This window comes from Zosterops lateralis (genome assembly GCF_965231275.1).
Source record: "Zosterops lateralis genome assembly, chromosome: Z".
NCBI lineage: Eukaryota > Metazoa > Chordata > Aves > Passeriformes > Zosteropidae > Zosterops > Zosterops lateralis.
Genome location: NC_139800.1, coordinates 7,764,744 through 7,788,736, shown reverse-complemented (window position 1 = coordinate 7,788,736; position 23,993 = coordinate 7,764,744). Strand labels below are relative to the sequence as shown.

Genomic DNA, 23,993 nt, shown 5'->3' with positions numbered 1-23,993 from the left:
ATCAATTGCATGAAGTCCAGAGGCTGCATGACCAAAATGATTCAGTCATTCTACAAAATTACTGTCATGTGAAAGATGGCAAAAAATTAAAGTGAGGCATCCATCCCAAACTCCACAGGACGGTTTTTCTCATCATACTGCTACTCACCCAGTGAGTTTGGTTTTTTCAGGAAGGTGGATCACTGTTGCATTAGAAGAGATTCTCAATGCAGGATGTGCTGTGTCACTCAGAAGGCGAAACCGAGTTCCTGGTACAATTCATGACAAAGAAACACCAGATCTGAGAGGCTGGCCACATTAACATGACATGAATCATAAAATGTTAAGCAACAATTATGGCCATCTTAGCTGGACAGGGCTGCTTCTGCAGGCAGGTAGGAGTGACAGAAAATGAGATGCAAATGCAAGGAGTCTTCCAAGCTGAGACAGCAGTCTAATACTCAGAAATGCAGATAGGTGATAAAGAGTTCTTTAAGAGTATGCAAGAAGTTTGAATAATTTTCAATCAATTACTATTTTCAAAATAGAAAATTTTAATTTTGAGACTGATATGGAAGAACCATACATAACACTATTTATCTAGAAATCTTAGAGTTTGAATCATCCATTACATTTTAAAACTGCTTTGCATGCTTCCTCATCACTCAAACTTCATTAGGTTTTAATTGTGAGAGGTTTTCTTTAAGGTCATGACAACTTTTATCTGATTGTGCACTGTAAGATTCAAGCAAACTGAAATCCCTGAAGAATACTTAATCATTTAATCTCTCTGACAGAATTCAACATTTTTGCTTCTGAGGTCACACCAGTTTTACACAGGACATAAATACAAAAATTTCAAGTGAAGTAGTCCTGATTATGCTAATTTTAAGCAGAAAAAAACCCTAATATAAATTTGACCTAACAAGATAAAAACTTCAATAACTTGGTCACAACCATATTGGGAATTTCAGGAATAATATCTAAAGATAAATGCTTGGCTACTCTGCCCTTCCATCCCATTGTTTTGGCATCAGGAATTGATTGTCTACCTTTAGTTGAGATGAGAGCTGCTTCACTTTGCTCACTTGTCCCAAATGGGTTGACAGCCCGCAAGTAGAAGAAATAGTTCACATTGGGCTCCAGGGATACTTTCAATTCAGGTTTCTTTATCCCAGCAAAAGATCTGTAAGTGTTGAAAATGCATTAAAATGTATGCAGGTATCCAAACTAGGGAACAGCTAAATTCCCATACTGTATTGTTTACTACTGAAATAACAAACACCATACAGAAACTCCAAATAAGAAAGGCATACACTGTTTTCACAACAACTGAGTTATGTAGGAGCTTCAGCATTTCACTTGAGGGATTGTCTTCATTTTGCCTGATGGAGTTTGAGGTGTTTGTTCCTGCACCACCTTATCACTCAGTGCAGTTATTTGGTGCGATGATCACTTTATGACTGTTTTGCAGCATAATTCATCACATAAAATTTAAGCAGCACAGAGTCAAATCCTCATCCTCATCTGCTTCCTGTGAAAAGTCTGCTTTTTTCCTTACAAAATGGGCATAGTTCTGAAGAAGAAACCCCACCTTTTAATTAATTAGTAACATGACACTGAATACAGTTGTGCTTTACTATCTGGCAACAAGCTACAAATCCAAAAGAATTGATATAGTTATCTGAGGCAGCACAGAAATCGTGCTCTTCATTGTAGAACCATCATAGAAGGGTGATTAACTTCTTATTAGGAACTCCTCACTCACAAATCCTTCAGCAGCTAAGCCTGGGCTCTGACTTTGTTGTGGTACCACGTACTCCAACAGGGCGGTTTTGCAGGAGGCAGAGCAGAGGAGATGCCTTCACACAGTTCACTGCTTTGACTATGCTCCTCAGTGCAGTGCCTCAAAAACTCCAGCCCTCACATCCTCTACCCTTGGTGCCTTGACACACTGCTAGAAAACAGGAGTCAGCACCCACTCAATCTGCTTCACTGCTGCTTTTAAGTACCAGTGAAAGCATTTTGGATGGCTAGAAAGATGCCATTTTATTTTCTACATTGACAGCAGTAGGAAAGATTGACTTAACAAATTTCTCTTTCACTAGATCTTGATTTTCATCATTTTTTACCTCTTATGATAACAGCAAAGCCAGACAATATACACACTCTGCATTATATGCCTGCAGGCAAAGACTATTTATCTGTATAAAGCAGGTAATTTCCTCCCAGAAGTGCTTTTAAGAATCTACAAGGCAAGTATTTGAATTCCAGAGTGGGAGATCTGCCCATGGAGACTGAGCAAAACACTTTCCCTTCCAGCTCAGGTTTGAGGTGGAGCCCACCATGGTCTCTCTCTCCACGATAGCAAGCAACGCCTCTGTGAGAAGCTAGACTAAATAAATTAGTTTTTCCAGCACAAATTGCTGTGACTCCAGAGGAGGCAAGGCAAGCGAGTCAGCAGTCAGATCAGATCGTTGCTATTCATTAGAGGTGACTGTTTTTACGCATATATCCCACCAGAGAGCAGTACAAACTGAGGAATAATCAGTGCTCATCCATCGGGATTTTTCACATGCCTGCTTCTGCTGCATTTATCACATCGAGGTAAAATCTCAGAGCTCTTAGTACACTGGATTCCTGCTTACACCACATAGATCTCTTTCTAGGAGGATGGTATCTAAAAGACTGGTGTGTCATCCTTATTAGTCTGTGACAGGTATTTTGCACTCTTAATGACAGTTGTCATTAAGAGTGATTGAGACCATCGAGAAAATGCACGGGGTGCTTCTGTGATCTGTTCCTTCAACTTAAAAGAATTTCAGAGAGTCTGGAGCTCCAGTGTGATCAGCACAAGACTGTGCTACTTTCAGGGAATGTGTTACATTAATGCTGATCTGATGCAGTAAAGAGAAATGGCAGAAATTGCATGTTTTGCTTCACCCTCACGATTCACCAAGGCCCTGACTGCAAGACCACTTCAGCAAGGCACTGACAGCACAGCAGGCTGAAAGGTTTAGGGAAGAGGTGTAACCTCATGGAACTGACTGATGAGAACACAAGCTCTTTAGACTTGAGTACAGGGGACAAGAGAAAAAAATGATGGATTGAAGAAAACCACAAGGTGGAACTGAGAAAGGAGGCAAATATGAAAGAAGTGAGAGAAAGGAAAAGCAGAATGGAAGCAGAGGTAGGGGAAAAGAAGTGGGCACCTAAGGTTTGAAGAAATTTGCCCATGCTTTCTAGGCAAGACTTATCCAATCTGTTCCTTAAAAGCAGCACACTGACATCTTTGATGTGAATCTGAAGCACAGACCACCAGAGAGGAATTTTGAGCAAAGAGTTACAAGTGAGATGAAAGGAGGATATGCTAAGCTATTCCTTGAAAGCTGTCTGTGGCACTACACGGATCAGCATGCCCTAAGCACAGTGATGCCCTGTACATGGCTCCTTCTTCTGTCTTGTGGAAAACCTCAATTAAGTCAGTATCCTTCCAAAGAAATTAGGAGTTAATCTTTTTGTGTTATGAACTATTTGTCAGATGATTAAATAAAAAATCACAAAATAATTTCTAAATTCAATTAGACAGTTACGTTGTGGTATAATGAGTAGACATGGGGTATTCATATTCTGGAGTGTGGATCCCAGAGATATCTTATAGGAATTTAGAGATGTTGGGTCCAGTAATTTGCAGAATAGGGTCAGTGATCAAAGTTCAGATTTAGGCCTCTTACAAATACAAAATTCTCCAAATCAGAATTTGGATGCATGTTTAAGCCAGAGGGCAACAACATTCTGCTTTTCAGTCATAATAGTGGGACAGAAAAATCTTGATTTCAAGCAGATCTGGGCTGTAAAACGGTGATCAGATTTTCTAATAGCATTCTCTGCTTGGTAATCTATTTCAGCCAGCTTTAAGCTGCCTAAGAATAAGAGCCCATCAATTTTAGCTACGATTAAGGCTTAAAAACAGTCCTGCTGCTGCCAACTAATGAAACAGAATATGCTGACAAGGAGGAATTTCACTTGCTACATTCTGAGCCAGATCCAAGCACAAAAGAAGCTTTGTGCAAAGAAGAAATAGGTCTTGCTATCTGTTGCCTCTCCTATCTAGAGGGTAGGGTGAAGGGGGAGAGTGAATACCGAGGCTCCTCAGCAATCACAGGAGTTTATCATGCTTTAGATCGACTCTGCAAAAGCAAGGATGAGGATAAGGTATGATTAGTGCTTAGCTTACAGCATACAGGTTATGTGTAGGAGAAGGCGAGGGAAAATGCATCCTGACTGTGTTGGTGGAAGACTGTTTCATTTCTGATTTCTTGAAACAAGCACTGCAGATGGATCTTCCTCAAGCTCACCTTAAGTAGTGAACTGTAATTTTGAAATAAAAAGAAATCCACCTACAACATTTCTAATGTCAGATAGTTCCTACTTTATATACACCTGCCCACTTTAGAAATTATTTGAAATGTAATGATGTTGTTATCAAAGTTTGAGGCATCCTGGTCTTTAAATTAAATGTTATCTTATTTACACTGTCCTTTCAATTTCTTGGTATCGTTGAATAAAAAGTTAGTACCTGGAAAGTCAAGAAGAATTTGAAGTCCAATATTTTTAAGTATCTCCTCTCAATCCCTCTCATTGTAAGAGGAATCTGTAAGGCTGAAAATCCACTCTCCGAATATCAGGTACAGGCTATTTAAAGCAGAACAAAAAGGACTTGCATGTTCTTTCACCTTTAACTTGCCAAGACATATTATAGTAGCAGTTTTCTGCTAAATCTGTGATTTCTCTGGTTTTAGGGAAATCTGATGCTGTGTTTTCAGGCTCATTTCTCTCATCAGCATCCTCATTTATTTAAAGGAAACAACATCTAGGGGATATTTTTTAATATCGCCTGTACCCAGCAAACGATATGCCTTGCAGTGATTCACAACACCCTCTGTGCTATAATTGTCATTTCCACCCCCAAGATCCCACTGAAACAGTACCTCCAGAGCTGTGCTGCTATCACTGATATGGAGTTAAGGTGAAAGTATGCAAGCTTCTCAAGATACATGTGGAAGCATACAGAAAGGGTGCACCATGAGTGGAAAAAAGCTCTTGAAGCTAAAAATAAAGAGCAAATAGCTCTGAGTTTGCTCCCAGCTGTGCTGTATTCCTCTCCTCTCCCTCTTCTTCTCCCTCTCCCTCTCCTCCCGCTGAGACTGTTTTGGGATTAGGTCACCAGAACACCCCCTGCTTGCTGCTATCTGCAATTGGCAGAGTTAGAGGGAAGGAAGGTTCTGTGTTTCCAACACTCTGTTTCCTGAGCTACCAGGACTATCATGTGGGCAATGAAAGAGGAGGGAGAATTGCTCCTCTTGTTCCAGCACTAGATTTGCTCCATAAGGAAACTGGAAATTTAATTCCCTAGAAGTGCCGGTCTTGCACTGTCAGAGAGGATGACATTCAGTAACTTCCACTTTCACAAGCTCACCACATACTTCACTTATTTCTGCCTCCCTGAGTCTTACAGATTCCTCATGATGTGACACAGGCTTTCCATCTGAACAGCCTACATACCTAATCCCTGGACTACATTTCTCACAGCTTTTCATCTTCCACCCACAACTCCATTGACTTCTCAACACAAAGAGGCTGAACAGTGAGAAAATAGCAGAGCTCTTGAAACTGAAAGAAACATTTCAAGGCGTCACTCATAAAGATTCTGGAAAAAGATTCAACCTGGGAAGGAGCTTTAAAACCACTGCAGTAGGACAGGGACTCTTTTTTTGCTGAAGATTTAAGATGATTTTATATGAAATCATGTCCCTCAGGTGGCAAGAAGAGAGAAAGGAGAAGGGAAAATGTAGATTTGGGTATAGTGTTTTTGGTTGGTTGGTTGGTAGGTTTCTTGCCCTTTTTTTGGAGTTTGTGGTTGTTTTTTTGGTTTGGTTTGTTTTTTGACAGTATTTGAAAAGAGACTTCAGTGAGGTTTCATATTCTCTCCCTGGGAAGCTGGGATTGCTCCAAGAATGTTCTTGGAGTTATTCAAAAGCATCCTGGGCAACTGGCTCTAGGGGGCCTTGCTTGATCAGGGGTGTTATTCTTGGTGCTCTCCCAAGGTCCCTTCCCTCCTCAGCCACACTGTGATTCTGTGGCATGCTGAAGTTTTCATAGGGCTGACTTAGACCATGTCTCTCTCTAGTTGTTCAATGAGGGCCTTTCTCACTGTTTGCTCCCTTGGCAGTGTCCTTTATCTTGGGTGAGATTCCAGAATGACATCTGTGAGAGCAGCCTTATGGGATGGGACCATGTTGCCTTCTCCAGAACTCTTCTTGAATGTTCTTCCCTGACCTCTGCTGTCACACTGTGCCTGCAGCAGCAACTGAATGAACCTTCTAGGGTTGCTGAGAAATGTGTTTGAACTCCCACCCAGGGACTGGGAAATTGCTTAGCTCCAGGGCTGTGAAAGCACAAAAGGCACAGGCTGTCTGTGAGAGGGCTCCACATTTGGCTGATCCCCAAGATGCATGTTGCTCAGGAAACCTGCAAAGCACAAACTCCAAGCTTTCAAGGAAAAAAAAAAAAACAAAACCCAGAAGAATATACAAGATTTGAGACCAAAATTTGGGTGTGCATAGAGTCAGGATTTTATTGTACCCTATATAGGTACTTGACTCCTATAGAAGTCAAGTTGATTGGCTTCTATTCAAGTTGATTTCTGATTCTAAATAGCACCTTTGGTGGCCTTGGATACGAGTGATACAGGCAGTGTTTTCCATCTACCACTGGACTTTTTCCTCCTCAACTTTATGTAAAACCTTAAACAGAATTCTTTTTAAAAAAATTCTCGATCACTATAACAACTTCTGACACTACAGAAGATTTCCAGGTTATTCTCAGGGATTTGATTTAGGAAAAAGAAAGAAGGAAATTGTTTTCAGGGAAAATAAGTGGCAAAACATTGTCTTCAACACACAAAAAGAGGTCAAAGCCCTTCTACAAATAGCGAATTTTAAACTATAGCAATTCTGAGAAAATTCTGTGGAAAGTTTCCACACTTGTCACAGTTAAAGGCCAGCTTCTGCTGGTAGTGAGGCCAAAAAGTCAAATGTGACTCAGTGTAATTATAAACACGTTAGATTTTACACAAGGTCACTCGAGAAAGCAAAGGGGTCTGTTCTGGAAGCTTTTTGCCACATTTATCACCACACAAGCAAACACTTGGTGTTACCAACACTTTGCTCATGGATTGCAGAAACCAGCGCAGTTTCTGGTTTCATTTTGGGAAAAAAAGTCAGTTTCAGATAACAGCACAGAAACTTAAGGGCAAACAACCAACTTATGTTTCAGGAGCAACTCCATTATCTTTGACCAACAGTGACTTTGGCAGGTTGACAGGGACCTGATGGCCTCATGAAATATGTAGGAAACAGAGCAAGCCCCTCTGAGAGGCAGAAGAACTGGGAGAGACCTCTCCTTGATTGCAGTAATGCAGCACACTGGTACTGCATGATAAAAAGTCTCCCACCCACACAGAAATTTTTAATTTCAGTTTTCAGCCTACTTTTGTAAGGAGCAAGGCATTCACAGTTTCACAGTTGTACTTCTCTCCTACAAAGCTATGAACACTTCAGTCCACTTAACTAATTTTGACTGCAGGGCACGAAGCCCTTCTCTCTCTACCCTGTTTCCATGATGCCCAAGTGAAGTAGCCCAGAGGTGAAGACATTAATCAGGATTCTCAGGAGGTGAAAAAGACAGTCTCAGCTGGGCTGAGGCTCTTCCACAGGGTCCTGTATGGCAAGTCACCCCTCTCCACAAAATTTCTCAGATCTTTGCAACTGTATTTTGCTTGAATATTGTCTCTGTTGTTAAAAGGAAAACAAACAAAGACCCCCAAGCCCTAAGGTCGTACAGATCAGCATGTAATTCCCTGCCTACAGCTGAGGGGTTGGAACTAGATGATCTTTAAGGTCTCTTCCAACCGAGGCTGTTCTAAGATTCTGCAACAATTTTCTCTGCATTTCAGCACAGTGCACCATCACGTGGCTCAGGGATACCGACATCTCTCCTTGTCCTCTCCTCTGTGCAGCACAGGGGAAAGCAGAGAGGGTCTGGCACAAACAATCACCACCCCGAATTTCAAAGCTACCCTTGGAGGGTACCTGGGCTCATCTGTGCATCCAGAGGCCTCTGCACGCAGGTCTAAGGCAGCACAGACCAATATTACTGAGAGACCCCATCACCCTTGCTATGCACAGAGATGACTGCTGTCTTGTTCTCCACAAAGCGAGGAGCAAACTGGGCCGTGCTCCTCCATCACTCTCCTCCCCGTGGAGCTGCCCTGCCCTGCCTTGTCCCAGGGCCACGGCACCTTCGGGGGACAGTGATTTTTTCCCTGCCTGGCACAGCCCCGAAACTTCTGTCTGATTGCAGACAGCGCCAACATCTCTGCGCTTTTAGCTCCGAATGAAAGGGATTTATTTGTCCGGTTAAGCAGAATAAAAAGGAAGTATTTTTATGTCTCAGCCTAATCTCACAGATTAGTGCCTGCCCCTTAAATTCCTCAGGACACACAGAAGCAGATTTGTTCCTCGCGTGGCTGCGGGCAGAATAATCTCTTGCGTAACGAGACGCGGTCTGCGGGACGGTCACCAGCCTGACCCCAGGGGCTTTGGTGGCACTGACCTGAGACCTTCTCCCTCCGGCGAGTGCTGCCGGCAGTACTCCAGGATAAAGGACTCGGCGGACAGGGATTCGGCACGCCAGCGGACAGTGGCCGTGTCCCAGCACACGGTGCAGTCCTCGGCCTTGATGGAGGGCACAGCAGGCGCTGGGGACACAAGGACACGTTAGCAGTGCTGGCAGGAGGGTGCCCCAGGGGCATCTTTGGAGGGAAAGGAACAGCCACCTGCTGAAAACACCTCCTGAAAACCCACGCGGTGGATTTTTACCCACCCAGCGGTGTTTTTATGCTTGTTTGTGTTTGGATGGAAGAGGGGCGCATTTACAGGGAATACAAACAATAAAAAAATCACGCTGGAAAAGTCGTTGCGAATAGTTGCGCGTTTGTCGCATCCTTAGAATGGTGAATTTTTATGCTTTTCCTCGAGCGATGTTTCCTCATTGCTGCCAATCTGCAAGGAGCAGAGCACCGAGGCAGCACTGCCTACAGCTCTCCATCCCCTCCATCCTGTCCTCAGCCGGCCCTGCATGAACTGCATCAGGAACAAATGTGCTGCTGCAAAAATGACAGGGAGACTTTGCTGACTTTCTGTTTAATTATGCCCTGGTTATTTTTGCAACGCTAAAATTCGGCCCTGTAATTTCTCCTTTTTAGAGATTCTGTTTAAGAGCTACAGGCCCAACTGCAATACAGAAAATGGAATATAAAATAATGCACTAGCTGCAAGTAATCAAAAGCTATTGTGTGAAATTGCACATTCAACACTGTAGGCTGAAAATAGATCAGTTGTGTTCTCTTGCTTTTTCCCATTTTGGAAATAGCAATAGAAAACACCTTACGACCTGTTGTGAAACTCACATAAACAATCCTAATGCCAATCCTAAAAGAAAGGGTATTAATTGAAAAAAAAAAAAAAAAAAGGTAAAAAAAATTAATTTTATTATTGCGGTACCAAATAGGAAGCCTAAAACAAAAGTAGGGATTAGATGATTTTATGACAAGATAATCTAAGAGAACTACAGGAAACATTCCAGATGGATTCTGTTTTTTTAAGAAAAATGATTTGTTTTTACTAGAAAAGGAAAGAAAAACACCCACAAGTATTTAACAGTTTCCTGGTTTAGTGAAAATCAGGAGGTTAGCAGTTCAGGTTAAGATTTACTTTATGTTTTACTACATGAACAGCTAATATATGTATTCAGCAGAACAACAAATTCATGGGATAGACCATCATCTGGTAATATCTCTTTGTAGCTCCCTTAGCAATAGTTCCTTAATTCTCTTCTGGTGAATTTGATTATTGTCTGCTTCTAAAGGCATCCTTGCTAAAGATTGAAAAATTAATACCTGAATCTCCAAATATTTGCATTCAGCAGCTTACACACATACCTACATCTCTGTATGTGTAAACAGTATGTCACAAGACATTAAGCTTTTTTTAACTGTAATTTGAAAATATCTGTCTAAAGAGTAGCTGAAGTGAGCATACCAGAAAAAACTGTTGCTGTGCTTCTGAGATTTTTTTTTAACAAATTAACTGCAGCTAGAATACATAATCTAATTTCATTGTAATATCCTGGAATTCATGTAAGTGATTGTATTAGAGGCAAAGAGCCAACAGGGTGAGAATCACGCAGGTTTTGAGCAACAGCAGAAGGTGTTCTTCACTTCTGTGTCTTTAGGACTGCAAGGACAGATCACCAGGAGATCAGCTGTGGGGGAGGGATCAGGGGGGATAGAGGGATACTTCCTGCTTTCAGCATCATCGACTCACAGAAAATACTGTTTGGAAACAGAATGTTTCTCAGCAGAGGGAAGGACAAGCTGTGAGCCTGGGAGGTGGAGAAGCATGAGTCAGGGGGTTCTGGGGGTGCTACAGCAGCATCCACTTGCATTACCCACAGCTCTCCAGGCTATACTGACACTTCCAGGGGTGCAGTGCCAACAGAGAAATTTTGTGGGTGTTCCCAACAACTGGGAGAGGCTCAGCTTTGTTCAGCTACTAAGGTGTGTATACCTAAAACTGCATATACCAGCAAATTATTATCTTGTATGTGCAAACTTTTAATCTGAATTACTAAAAATAAACTCTACATTCTTGCTACTGAGTTCATTGGGCTACTTGAAGAATTGAAGTATTTTATCTTTATATCAAAGCAGCTGGACTCCCACTGAAGAAGTGGCTTCCATTACTGGTGCTCATCTTTCTGCCTTCAGTGTTGAAGAGATGCAGCAATGTTGTATCAGCCAGTCCTCACCAGTGTTCCCAAAAGTCCATCTGGGGCTCATACACTCTAGAGAGAATTCAACTGAGCTTTGAGGGAAGGTGTTCAATAAGCCCACATTTTATCCAGTTTATTTGTTTTCTTAAAGAAACAGGCTGAAGGAAGCCATTAAAGACTCATATAAATTAACTTTTCTTAGAAGGATTCAATTTTTATGAAAAAGTATGAATAGTGAGCCTGACACCAAAAGACAACGAGATTTCTTAAAAATAATGGTTTTAGAAAGGTGAAACCCCCTTTTGAAATTATGATTTATTACCTATCAATAATTCACAATTATTTGTGCAGTTGGCAGAAAGTCTGCACCGTGTTCACAGTTGCATTGCTGAGGCCAAAAATTTTGAATTTCTGCTTTGAGTTCTCTGGAAAATAGCTTTTGTTAAAATATAAATTAGGTATCGGGGAGAATTATCAACAGATTTGAAGTCTAGTAGATGAAGCAAAAGGTTTGAAGCTGTGGCTGCTGCCAAGCAATTTCAACAAGAAACTCACTGTGGTACAGAATTTTTTACTATGAAATTATTAGATATCCTTGCCTGTATTTGTGACTGAAGGAACGGAATAATTGTTTTTATCCTGTAGGATTGAAAAAATTGTCTGACAGGAGGACCTCAAACATAACGATGCTTCTCCTTGCTTGTAATTCAAGAGCAATAGTTTTGTCAATACAAATTATTAAAGAAATTAATGCTCAGGAAAATGAATCAGTCAAATGAAGCTCAGAAGCAATAGTTTTGTCAATAGAAATTATTAAAGAAATTAATGCTCAGAAAAATGAATCAGACAAATGAAGCTCATAAGCAATACTCATCTAGTTACTCATCTCAATTTATACTACTTGAACAACAGCAGAGCCTCTCAGGTACACCTGAGATTTGTGTCCCACTGAGCAAGACACAGCATGTAACCTCAGTAAAGCAGTCCTTTCCCTGAAAAATTAATATCTTAAATCAATACAACATGGATGTGTTCAGATGGATGGGAGAGAGGCAAAACATGCAGCCACCTTCTCCACTGTGGGCACGAGAGGAAGCAGCAGCAGGGAAGAACCAGGTGGCTTTCCCAGAGCTTCCATGGAGAACTGCGACACACTCAGAAGATAAATAACATAAGGTGCTGCCTTGATGCTGCAGCCATGTGGCCCAAAGCTGGAAACATCTTCAAATTTGAATGCCTTCAAGTTTTCTCTCAGAAACAATTATGCCACTATCTCTTAGCGAACAGGGGAATGACCTGAACTGCCTGCTCTCTGCCAGATGAGCTAAATGAAGCAGTTTCTTCTGTGTCAGTAACACTGTGGACTAAATTGGTCTAAAGATCTGAAACTTGTAATAATCAAAGGAGAAAAAAAAATGTACATACCTGTTTTAAAAATGGCTTTTTCACTGGGTAAACTGCAGCCTGTGCCATTCACAGCCATGACCCACACACTGTAGCAGCGATCTGGCTCCAGGTCCTCCAGGACACAGTGACTCTCTTTCACTGTCACTCTGTACTCTTCCACTAAGGCTAGGAGAACACACACATGCACAGGGCTTCACAACTCATGGTTGTGCTGGTAGGGCTTACAGCTTTGCCTCTCAAATAACATATTAAAAACAGTCAATTTAAAAAAAAAATCCAGCTAAGGTCTCCATATTTCACACTGGCAGAAAGCTTTTGATGTGCCCTTGAGTTGACAGTAGAGAAATGCCATTCATGGCAAGTGGAGATTATCGCCCTCAGTCCTCATAATGAACTATATAGCTCTATAAACAATTCATCATAATGAACTGAATAGCACTTAGCTATAAATGACATACTACAAAAAGCCCTTAACACCCTTTAGCCTGCATACACAGATTTGTGCAGAGCCTGGTCATTAAAAGTGACTTTATGTTTTACTTTGAGCTTTTTAACAAATGCGCATTTCAATCCTCTTTATTAAATTTCAATTTTTAACATTTGAAATATTTTGAAAAAATTATGTTTGTCTACATGTGGAAATACTGAATACCTTTTCCTAATGCTTTTTTAATTCTGAAGCACATGCAGGGTCCTAAAAACATAATGAAATGTTTAGCTCTCCTTGGGAGCTCTGTCTGCAGTCCCCATGAGTAACAACAGGGCAGCATAGACACATCCTCTCTGATGGTCAGGCCTCTTCATGGGAAGGCAGTTCAACAGGTGAAAACAACTGCCCTTGACTTTATAGACCATGATATTATCTTGCACTTGCAGGGACAAAGGGGAGGAGAAGAAACAGCATCTTCCTCATGACCTCCCCCACTATTGGCCATCTTTAGCTCCAAACATGATGACTTCTCAGCTGTTGTTCTTCCCATGTCCTGGGCACTCCCCTGCAGCTCATCCTCCCACCTGCTTACCCCAGGCCAAGGCAGAAAGGGCAAAATCTCACGCACCCCCTGCATCTTTGCTGGTTTGCAGCTCCTCCATACAGTAGACCTGGAAGCAGTCGATGGTATCCCCTTCATTCACAGCCCAGTAGACAGCAATGGAGGTGCTGGTGGCTGAGTTTGGCTCCTGAGGTATGACAGTCGGTGTCTGTGGGACTGAGAGGAAAGTCTCCCATTGTTATATATGCTCCTGTGTTCTCAGCCAAATTACCTACAAATTCATGAGTCGACCCAATTGCTTATTTTCACTCTGGTTCACTCACTCACAAAGCAAGTACAGCAGGAAATAGTGCTGGAAATACTGTACACATAAAACTGGTGCAGTTTTAGAGCAACAGATCCTCATAAAATAGGAACAGAAAAAAGGATCTGCTCAGCATTGGAAGCCCCCCATTTCTCTCACAAGTCTGGACAAAATAAGATGCAGTCCTAGTACTCTGACCATCCAAACCCAGAACATCTACACCCTCCTTCAGAGAGATGTGTATACTGATCCCAGAAATATGAGCAGGGGAAAAGACCTGCCACACCAGGAGGGGATTCTTGCAGTGTGCTGGCAGCAGCAGGGATGTGCTTCAGGCAGAGAAGGCTCTAAATGCACTGGAGGCTCCCTGCACTCCCGAGTCTATCCCTGCTCTGGGATGGATTCCAGCTGCACACGCATGGCTTGGCACTCCTTCCTGCCATGGTCATTTCCCCACAGACCCAGGGGACTCAGAATTCTTGGTTTGCAGGTGAAGCTGAGCTCTGCCAAAGCACCTGAAGCCCGTGGGGCTACCAGGATAATTCCTCACAAAGTGCTTCAAAGATTTCCAAGGCTCCCCAGCTTTCACACACAAACTTTTGTCTCCTGATTGACACAGATCCAGCACCAGATGAGATATTGTTCGCCTCTGTGATTATGTCATAGAAGAGAGGGAGGGGAAAGAAAGAAGCAAAAAGCCCCAAAAGATTATAATTGTTAAAGTGATTGCAGGGAACGAAAATATATGGTTCTATTTCTTCACCCAGTAAATTTCCATATTTCATGAATTCTCTTAGAATCTCAGCAGAAAGCTTTAGCTTTCTTTTCAGTTATCTCCACAGTAATGATGATGATCCCCTGTGGCATGAACAAGGCAAATGCAGATGCTGGCTGTTTCCTTATGATTTATACAGAGAGCTACCAGTACAGTAGCAATACATCTGCTTCCCATTGAAAAAAAAAATTATCCTTCTTATTGCTAAAAACAATCCTCATTTTGTCTTTTGACTGCATCTAGAGTTGGCAATTAAGAAATTTATCATCTTTAGGAAAATACTTCCTTTCAGTGGACATGGTGGGGAAACCATTTTTTTCCACATGAAGTTGCCTAGAAACCACTATTTTTGATCACAGAAACCCCACAGTTGCAAGATTTATTATTATGCCAAATCTGAACAGAAGATAGTTTACTGAATGGAACTTCTGAAAAAAAAAAAATCATAGATCAAAATTCAGTTCAGCAACATTGAGAAACATTTGACTTCTAATTTCCTTTTGCATAATATGAAGGAATTTGAAAGGAAGCAATTCCAAAACAAGAAGCTGAACTATTCTCTTCAGAAACAGAACATTTGTGCATTGTCCTCTTTTAAGTGGTCCCTTTTTAAGTGAATTTTAATAAAAAAATGAGGTATTTGCAATGAATTTGACTAAATTATATTTTTCAACAGAAAAGTGGCATATGTTCTCATCAGTTAAGTCTTCATTGAAGTCCTGTGGTGTAAGGAAGTTTTCTGTTTTATGTAATCTCCACAGTAATCCATGAGTTTTGTAATGAGAAACAATATTTCCTCAGCATTGTGTACTTGTGAAGAAGGACAGCAGATACATTCCTCTGTGTCTCTACTGGAAACTTTTTTCAATCAGCAAAAGTCCTCACCTTCCAGCATAAAAGGCCAGGACTTGTAGTGGGCCTTGGAAATAATTACTTTTAAATTTTTTAGTTATTCCCACTCTTCTATTCCCAGGCAGAACCTGGATTCCATTTTGCTCAACAGCATGCTGCAAGCGTTTTTTATGCTAATGCATTTATGAATGGAAATGGATTACATGAAAGGAGGAGGAATTTGAGGGAAAAGGGCTTTTCATTAGGGGATATGGAAAATTTGAAAATGGAGGGCATTTTGAAGGAAAGATGTGCCTGAAGTGGTGAAGATAATGTTCAATGAAATTGTTCAGTAAAACACAATTCTTTCTGAAGGAAAATATGTGGATTGAAGAAACCTGGCACATTCATATGCATTTCATTGTATGGCTTGAGTCAAATAAAATTCCAAGTTTCTGAAGATTTTCCCCAGTATGTGATAAATTATGTATTCAATCCATTTAATTCCAAATCAAGTTTCATGTATACATGTAACTATTTTCCTTCAGGAAGGTTGTAACCTTGAAAAAATACACCATCAAATAAATAAGAAAAAACAGACTAAATTTTTTGTCTACTGCTTGCCAAAGTAAAAATCATGATAGCAGTTGAAACACTTTGAAGTGAAAGCAGAAAACCAGGTATGTTAGAGATTAAGTAAGCATAAAGGATAATGAGCTTCGAAGATCTCTTCCTAGTAACAATTATTCATATGCAGTTTGTCAAAGCAAACTGGTCTGGAGCCAGCAAACACAGTAGCTAATGCAAACTAACCCAGAAAGCAGACCTCAGCAGTTTAGGGAAATAAATGTTGGAGTGGCTTGTGGGGAAAATGAAATGCATGGCCTGTCCTCCTGTATGACCTTGCCAGTAGGCAGCAGCCTAGGAGGAATGAATGGCTGCACCCATGGGACTGCAAGAGGAAGTTTAGGAACTAAGCCAAGACACACAGCACATTTACACCAGCAAGTTAACTGGCAGAGTGAGTTGCAAAAGTGGTTTTTTTATCTGACTTCCTAAAAAATGACACAGCGATAATGCTGCATGCAGAAATGCCTGTCCAGCTTCACCTGAGAAGCTTCAAATGCCACAGGCAAATTCATACACTTCTGACGAGGACGTTGCATCTCAGATGTATTTGAGTTCCTCTAACTATAACAAAAGTAGTGGTGTGGAGGAGAGAGACAGTCTCTCCATACTGACACTGCTAAGTGCACTCAGCCCTTATTAGACACCAGAGAGTCTGCACAATGTGGGCACTTCTCCAATGTCCCATTAGTCTTCAAAAATCAGCCAGTGAACAAAGCACCTTAGGGAATCTGATGCTCTAGTTTCAGTGCTCAGGGACCAAACACATAAGAAAGGGGCTTCCCTTCAAAACCCCTGGAGTGACTATGGTGGCAGTGGTGCATGTGACAACAAATGGGAGGCCACAAAGCATGACAGTGAGATGGGAGATCCCTAAACCACTGTTCTCTTGAAAAAGAAACCCTGGAGTGAGGTCCCATTATGAAGAAAATGAATCCACAAAATGGTGCTGACAAGATTTTGTTGACAGCTGTCCAGATCTAGATAATACACCTATATTTACAGGCAGAGCAGAAAGCCCAGCCAGGCTTTTTAAAGGACATGAAATATCAGATATAAGTAAACCCCTTTCTCCTGTGCAATTTGCACTACAATCCTCCCAGGCAGAGGCTGTTTCTAGTTATAGTCAACCGCTTTCCCTTCACATTCCTTGGGAGTTTCAGGTGCCTCCCTTCTCTTGTGACAAGTCCAGGGACCTCAGCCATCAAGCAGCCCCCTGTTCTCATTTCCACACCAAGCACTCTGGAGCTGCCACCCCCAGAGGAAGAGAGCTCAAAAGACCCTTTGATTGCTTCTTCTACCTCTGCATGCGAGGAAAAACAACTTCTTTAGCCCTGGGAGATTTACAGATCGAGACCTTCAGTTGGTCTGAGGTACAGATGTCTGAAATGATGCAAGAATCCTCCAATTTAGCACTTCTCCCTCTTGCTCATCTTACTGTACCTACTATAAGCCAAACATTTGTGCACAATTAAACTTCATTTTACATTCAACTCTGATTGCTAATTATATGGTTTGCAAATCTACACTTCTCAAATAGATTCTATTTTTAGCTTACTGAAATTTCCAAAGTATTTCCAAAATGTTAGCTTTTGTGAAGACAATATGTAGAGTTTCTTACCAGCCACGTGCTGTAAGGAGTGTTGACTGCTTTGTCCTGGACTGTCTGCATAGTGCTCAAACAGTGAAAAAGCACTGGGCACCTTCTCTAAAGAGAGAGTGGTATCCATTGCAGAAAGTAACCTAATTGGAAGAAAACACATTATCTGTTCATGTAAATCCTCTGTGGTATTGCATAGTTTTCCAAAGGCCAGAAGCAAAGACCACGTGACATATGCTTCTCTGAATATTTCTTGGGATATTGAGGGCAGCATGCAAGGAGAAGCTGTTTTCCTGATTTTGAGCATTTAAGGCCATACTGCAGTTTTGAATCAGAAGCACAGTGAGAGTGCACATGGTCTGTTTACACTTAATCCATGAGAATGGGAAGATGTGCAAGTTCTCAGCAAGACTCTCAAGAACACAGGGGTTTGGGCTTGTTAATGCAGTGCCTTTAAAGGTTACAAACCTTAAAGCTAACTACAGCAGCTGACTCCAGAGATGTAATGTAAAGCAGCTGCTTTGTGGCAAGCCAAAAAACATGAGAGGGAAGATAGATTGCACTTATTTAGCCTGTATTTACTGGGTTCATTATATTAAAAGAACCCAAAACATTTTTAACCCTGACACAGAAGCAGCCTCAAGAAAACGGAAGAAATTGTTTTTTTCAAGGCATCTGAATTTTATATTTCTCCCCTTCATTTTTTTCAGTCACTGAAATAGTTAATTATGCATAATCTTAACAAAGCACAACAAATGTAAAATACACATTATTTAGAAAAACATGCATTGTTAAATAGACTTGTTTTTAACCTATTTTAGGTAGACAAGTATTAACAAACTAAAATAATAACCGAGTCCATGCACCAAACAGAATAAACTTTATTGTGTAAGTGAAGCATAAAGATCAAGTGGACAGAAAGCCTTGGAAAATTATTTTGTCCCATTTTACCTGCTCTAATCTTATGCAATAAACTAAATGCAGATACGTGACCAGACAGTTTGACTTGCAACAGGTGAGTCCAGATTTACAGTTCTAATTCTGGAGATTAATAGAAACCTTGAAGGGGTGTTCAGCACATTCTCTTCAGATCGCTCTCCTGGGGTTGTAATTTGACTGCAAACTGAAACCCTGGTGTCACTGTTATACCCCAGTCCATGTCAGCACACATATCCCTGTAATGGCTGAGGCAGCACTACAAGGGTATGTTTGATATGCACTGCACAATGCCCCAGCCCTCTGGGGAAAGTCAGGGGTGCTGGGCTGGGCAGTTTTGGGGGCTTGCACAGGAGAAGCCTGCAGCCAACTGCTCTGAATGTTTGCCCTCTACCCTAGAAAAATTTGGGGGGGAATATGGGCTTATGGTAGAACATTTCTCTCATAAAGGATGGGACTCATCAAAATAACTCCCTTGAGAAAATCCCATATGGTAGTGAACTGTTAGTGACTGTATGCATTTACTGGCGTACAGGCAGACCAGGATGCAGTTATGATGGGGTACCAGCCCTCTGAAACACCCTGACTCGACCAGTGCTGATGGAAAGCCATAGGAAAACATCAGCTTGTAGTCTCCTAGTCAGGTTTTGAAATCTACTTAATCTCGTTTTTCTGGAGTTGTGTTCAGAAACACAGTCAAATACCTGTGTTGCTTTGCTATAACCTTTCAGAGACTAAGTGATACAGAACCAGACTAGTGAAAAAAGAAACCTATCAGTAATATGTCTTATCAGTCTAAAAGGTGGAAGCAGGGTCACAATAGTTGTTGCATATGTATGTATGGTAATAACTATAAGGAGTTTAAAATTTCTGTTTAAAAATGTCTGTGTAGAGATGTAAAATCGAGCTGATGTTTTAACTTGCTATTTGTTTAATTAATATATTACAGAACATGTGCAAAACACTTCAAAACCAGTCAGTTACAGCAACAAGTATAAAGCAAATTTGCTAAATTTCATAATTAGCAAGGTTTATAAAGGTAGCTCTGATTATTAGTGTTGTGTTTTCAAAGCTCACAAATACTAAATGGAGCATCCAGCATGCTAGGCCTAGTACTCACTACAGTGCAGTTAACTCATACTGCATGTACCTTTTATTCAATTCTTTAGATGACTAGAAAAGGGAAAAGAAATGTGTTAACAGTTTTTAAAACCCCCGAAGTGTTGAAAAGCCAATCATGATCATCTAACAGTCTTTCTACTCTCTACAGACATAAAACACACAGCTTTATTGACTTGAGGTTGTGTGTAATGCTGCTCATTCACACCAGCAGAGAATTTGTTTCCTTAGAAATGTTTCATTTCAAAGCTCTGGCTCAGTGGGATATTAGAGTATAAATCTCATTTTAAGTCCCTTAGGGGGTCAGTATTCAATATCTACATTTGAAAAAGACAGAGCATAATCAAATACTTTCTTAAACCAGGGCTTTTAGAGAAAGAAATCACTTGCACATTAAGAATAGTTAAATCCAAATTCTTGCTAAAATGTCCTTCATAACTTATTACTAAAAGCCGTGTGGGATTTGTATTTATGGAGCGAGAGTTTGTCCCGTGCCCCAGGAGTCTTCAGGTAATGTTTCCTGGCCTGTGAACAAAAAAAAATTCCTGTCCTTGATCACTAATAGAAGGGACCAGGGAAATCCAATAATTTTCACATCCCCAAAAAAGAATTACAGATTATGATATTATTTTTTTGCCAAAGCACTGATCCTCACAAAATCAGGAAAACAATCTGCATTTTTCATTCATCCCAAAATAGTCAAACTACCATAACATTCACTTGGTTATAGGATACTACAACACTGTGTGGCCCAGAGCAGGGAAAAAAGCCAAATATTGGTCCATCATTCCTGTAGCTGCTGGGGCATATATGGGCTGGATACTTGTATTTTGAAAGCTGGTTTATTTTGTATGGGTGATCAGTCTTTAGACAGTAATTTAGCCTTTCTATTCTATTCCAAGGTAGTTTGTCTGCAACTTCCAGGCCACATGCTAATTCCATAATGGGGCAAGATTATTATTCCAGAAACTCCATCCTCTTTGGAACTGGTAATACACTTGTGGAGAGAAGAAAGTACTATGGCTCACTTAAGGACAAGTCTTGCAGCATAAGAACAGCATTGGAGGATCAGTAACACCCTCTGAACAAAGTTTAAGGCTAATGACTGTATGAGTTAGTAGGTCCAGTCCTGCAGATTCACTGGAGATGTTTTTAACACCCAGGAAGGACCATTAGACATGCAAGGACCATTAAACATGCACAGTCCTCAGCCTATCTCACTGTTGAGGTTTCACCCCAGGCAGCAACCAACACAGCATCTCACTATTTTTCAACAGTAATTATTTATCACAGCCTCAGTAATCTGAGTTCATAAATACTGTCCATCTGCTCATTAAAAACACCCCAAAACAACAACAAAACACCCGAACAATAATTCGCAACAAAAACCCCTACACCCAGAAATTACTTCACTTCTCAATTACATTTTATTGTTTCAAAGATCACTTTCTTGTTTATTATTATACATAATACGCATTTTATTTTTCACATGGTAAAATACCTAAATACTCTAACACCTCTTACTTCTCAGTTATTAATTCTAGATATATTATCAAACCATCTTTTCTCCTTCTTAAAAAATGAACAGAACAATTTTAGTAGCATAAGTCACATTTTTGTCCTGTGCATCCTCTCTACAGTTCTCTCTGAGAATTCCCACATCAAAACCAAATGATCCAGCAGTTTCAGAGTAGAATAGCTAAACTAGTAGGATTTAGCTATCTTAAAAAAAAAAAATAAAATTACTGAGACCTTGGGCACAGAAGTCCTTTCCTAACTAATATCATAAAATCTACAGCATGAAAGCCACTTTTACTTACATTTAGGAAAACGAATCCATCCACTTCATCTGTTTCTTTTACTGTTGTCTCCAAAGTTTCCTTTGCTGAATCAACAGTTTGCTGGAAATTTACCATCTGCTCATACAGGTACTCCATTTTCATCTTCTTCACTTCCTCAAAGTTCTCTGATTTCTCATCATATTGTGCCACCACTTTCTTAAGCATCTCTTCATTCTGCTTTTCCAGTAAGTCTGCATTTTTCTTACAGTTTTCCTGTACAACAAAATGACAACATTTATTGAATATACAGAAATTATCCATACACGAGCCATCCACAAGATTCATTCTGGAACATTGACAATTAGACAATTTTATTTCTGCAGGCAAACTCCTCTGGGAGAAACATCTCTAGAGAAATACATCAAAAACAACAGGGTTGTGTGGTTTTTTTGGTGGGTTTTTTTTTTTTTTTTTTTTTTTTTTTTTTTTTACTATTAGGGTTTAAAATTAAACTTTAATATTTAATAACTGGGATAGGAAGTATGATCAAAAAATAGATAGAAGTTCATACTTACAATTGGAATTAATACAGTTCTCAAGGCTTAAGAACTTGGGCAATCAGAACTTAAGATACTGGCCAACTAATTTAGTTGCTTTGCATGGGATTTAAATAAAGACACGGTGAGTTTTTATAGGCATAAACAAAATTAAGGGAACTTTTTCTTTCAGTGTTTGACAGTTACATATTCCACTTTGCAGTAATGTGCAGAAAAGCAATCTTTTTCTTCCTCCAAAGTTAACACCTTCCAGTGAACTTCCAGAGAAGTCAATTTGAGGACTGAAGAAACAGCCCATTTTAGTGGAAGCAATGATGCTGCACAACAAGGCAAGCATATCTTTGAAGTAATCTTGTAGAGGGAAAAAAAACTAGTGTGATAAAACACTGTACTTACCTCAACTGAGTTAAATCTCAATTCAATATCACTCACAAAAGCTTCAATCTTCATTGACTTTTCTTCCAGTGCTGCTAGCAATTTACTTAACTGATCCTGAAATTTAAAATGTTTCCATAAGTTAGGCAGGTTATTTTATAAACCTTTTACACAGAATTTATTTTAGGTGAATATTTTCCTTTTGCCATGAGCCACCATTGGAACAATTGCTAAGTGAGTTCAAGTATCACCCTGGCTGCAAAGACAAGCACAGAAATAGCAACTGAAGAGTCACAGAACTGTTTCCAAACCAGAACAAGTGAGTTCAGTTTGATAAGGTGCTGTGTCCATACAAGCTGTTGAACATTATGAATTCCAATGCAGCTTTGCTAGAGGGTGAAGGTACTCAGAGCCTCATGAGTGTCCTTGAGAGATCACAGGAACAAACCCATAAAAAGGAAGATAACAAAGGTAGTTGTGAGGGTAATAGATTATACCGTGTCATGGCTTTTTAAATTAGAATTTTAAAGACAGGCATCTGTCTCTATATAGATTGATAAATAGATATACCTTTATGTATGTGTGTGTGTGTATAAAATTCCTATAAACAAGAATCCATCAAAATCACTGGTTGAGTTATGTGGAAACAAAAGCAATCCAAGGCACAATAGACATCAGAGACAACTCAGAACTTTTCCTTAGTGCTTCTCTTACAAAATTAAATTGTTCAACTGCTCTGGTGCCATTCATAATTTATAAAAATGCTTAGTTTTAATTCAATGGCATAAATCTAAAAGGAAGGTTATCTTCCTCTTGTAACAGCTTCCTATTATGGCAAAATTTTACAGCTAGATCTGTAGAAAAAAAGCACATGACTTTACATTAATTACAAATGTCACACTGGACAATACAAATGAAAGCTGCCTTTAAAAATCATCAAGATTTGGAAACAAATCTCTGTTCATCAGGATGAACTGTAAAATCTGACAGATGCCATCTATAGCTCATTTAATTTACTGTGAAGCCATGTTCTCACAGTTTTCATGCAACAATAATAAAAAAATAATTAAAAAAATTTAAAAATCATACAACAAGGATTTTGCTATCTTAATGTTTTCTCAGTAATTAACAGAAGTAACAAGAGATATACAAATGCAGTCTCAAAGTAACCTGAGCCCTGAGTGTTAGCAATCATGTGAAGCCAGGCCTGTGTTGCAGCCAAATTTAATACTGGCTTCATATCCGTGCTGTACAGCCAGGGAGTGATGTCATGGGATGTTTATTTGCAGCTTAACTTGTCTTGCTGTAATGTGGGTACATTTGAGGGGTGGCTGGGATCTGTGACTTCATTGCTGACTTACTCGTGCCTTGTTATCACTGCTAAGTCAAGCATGAATGGCCACATATAAAAAACAACTCTACACCTGAGCACCATGGAGATAGTTTGCAATTAGTGGTATGTGAAACTGTCTGGCTCCTCCTACTTTTGATTTCTCTCTTCTACAGATTAAGTAATATAAAGATAACATAAATACCACCAATAAAAGCCCTTCTGGAATTTCAGTAAAACTACACTAAATCTGTATTCCTGTCAAATGAACATGTGCCAAAAAGAGATCTCACCTTTCATTTACTGGGGTGAGAGTAAATAGCTGGTAACCAAGTAATGAACATTTGTATATATTCACTTGCACATGAAAAGATCTGATATGGGAGAAGTGAGGTATCACATACATGTTGTTTTCACAAGCAGAACTGCACTTTAATGAACAATAGCTTCCACAGGAAAAGCATTTTCACTAGTATTTATAGCA

The 23,993-nt window shown here is 40.1% G+C and overlaps 1 protein-coding gene across 1 annotated transcript in view; it reads right to left on the bottom strand.

The window, feature by feature from the left end:
- CMYA5 (cardiomyopathy associated 5) overlaps positions 1–23,993 on the bottom strand; it is a 45,545-nt gene that overhangs the window by 2,400 nt on the left and 19,152 nt on the right. Inside the window, exons 3-11 of the mRNA XM_083884159.1 lie at positions 22,201–22,296; positions 21,287–21,520; positions 19,498–19,520; positions 17,433–17,554; positions 13,341–13,490; positions 12,301–12,447; positions 8,656–8,800; positions 1,032–1,165; positions 149–248 (exon numbers count right to left, since the gene is read on the bottom strand). Coding sequence (XP_083740285.1) covers positions 149–248; positions 1,032–1,165; positions 8,656–8,800; positions 12,301–12,447; positions 13,341–13,490; positions 17,433–17,554; positions 19,498–19,520; positions 21,287–21,520; positions 22,201–22,296 — 1,151 coding nt within the window. The remainder of the gene's footprint in view (positions 1–148; positions 249–1,031; positions 1,166–8,655; positions 8,801–12,300; positions 12,448–13,340; positions 13,491–17,432; positions 17,555–19,497; positions 19,521–21,286; positions 21,521–22,200; positions 22,297–23,993) is intronic.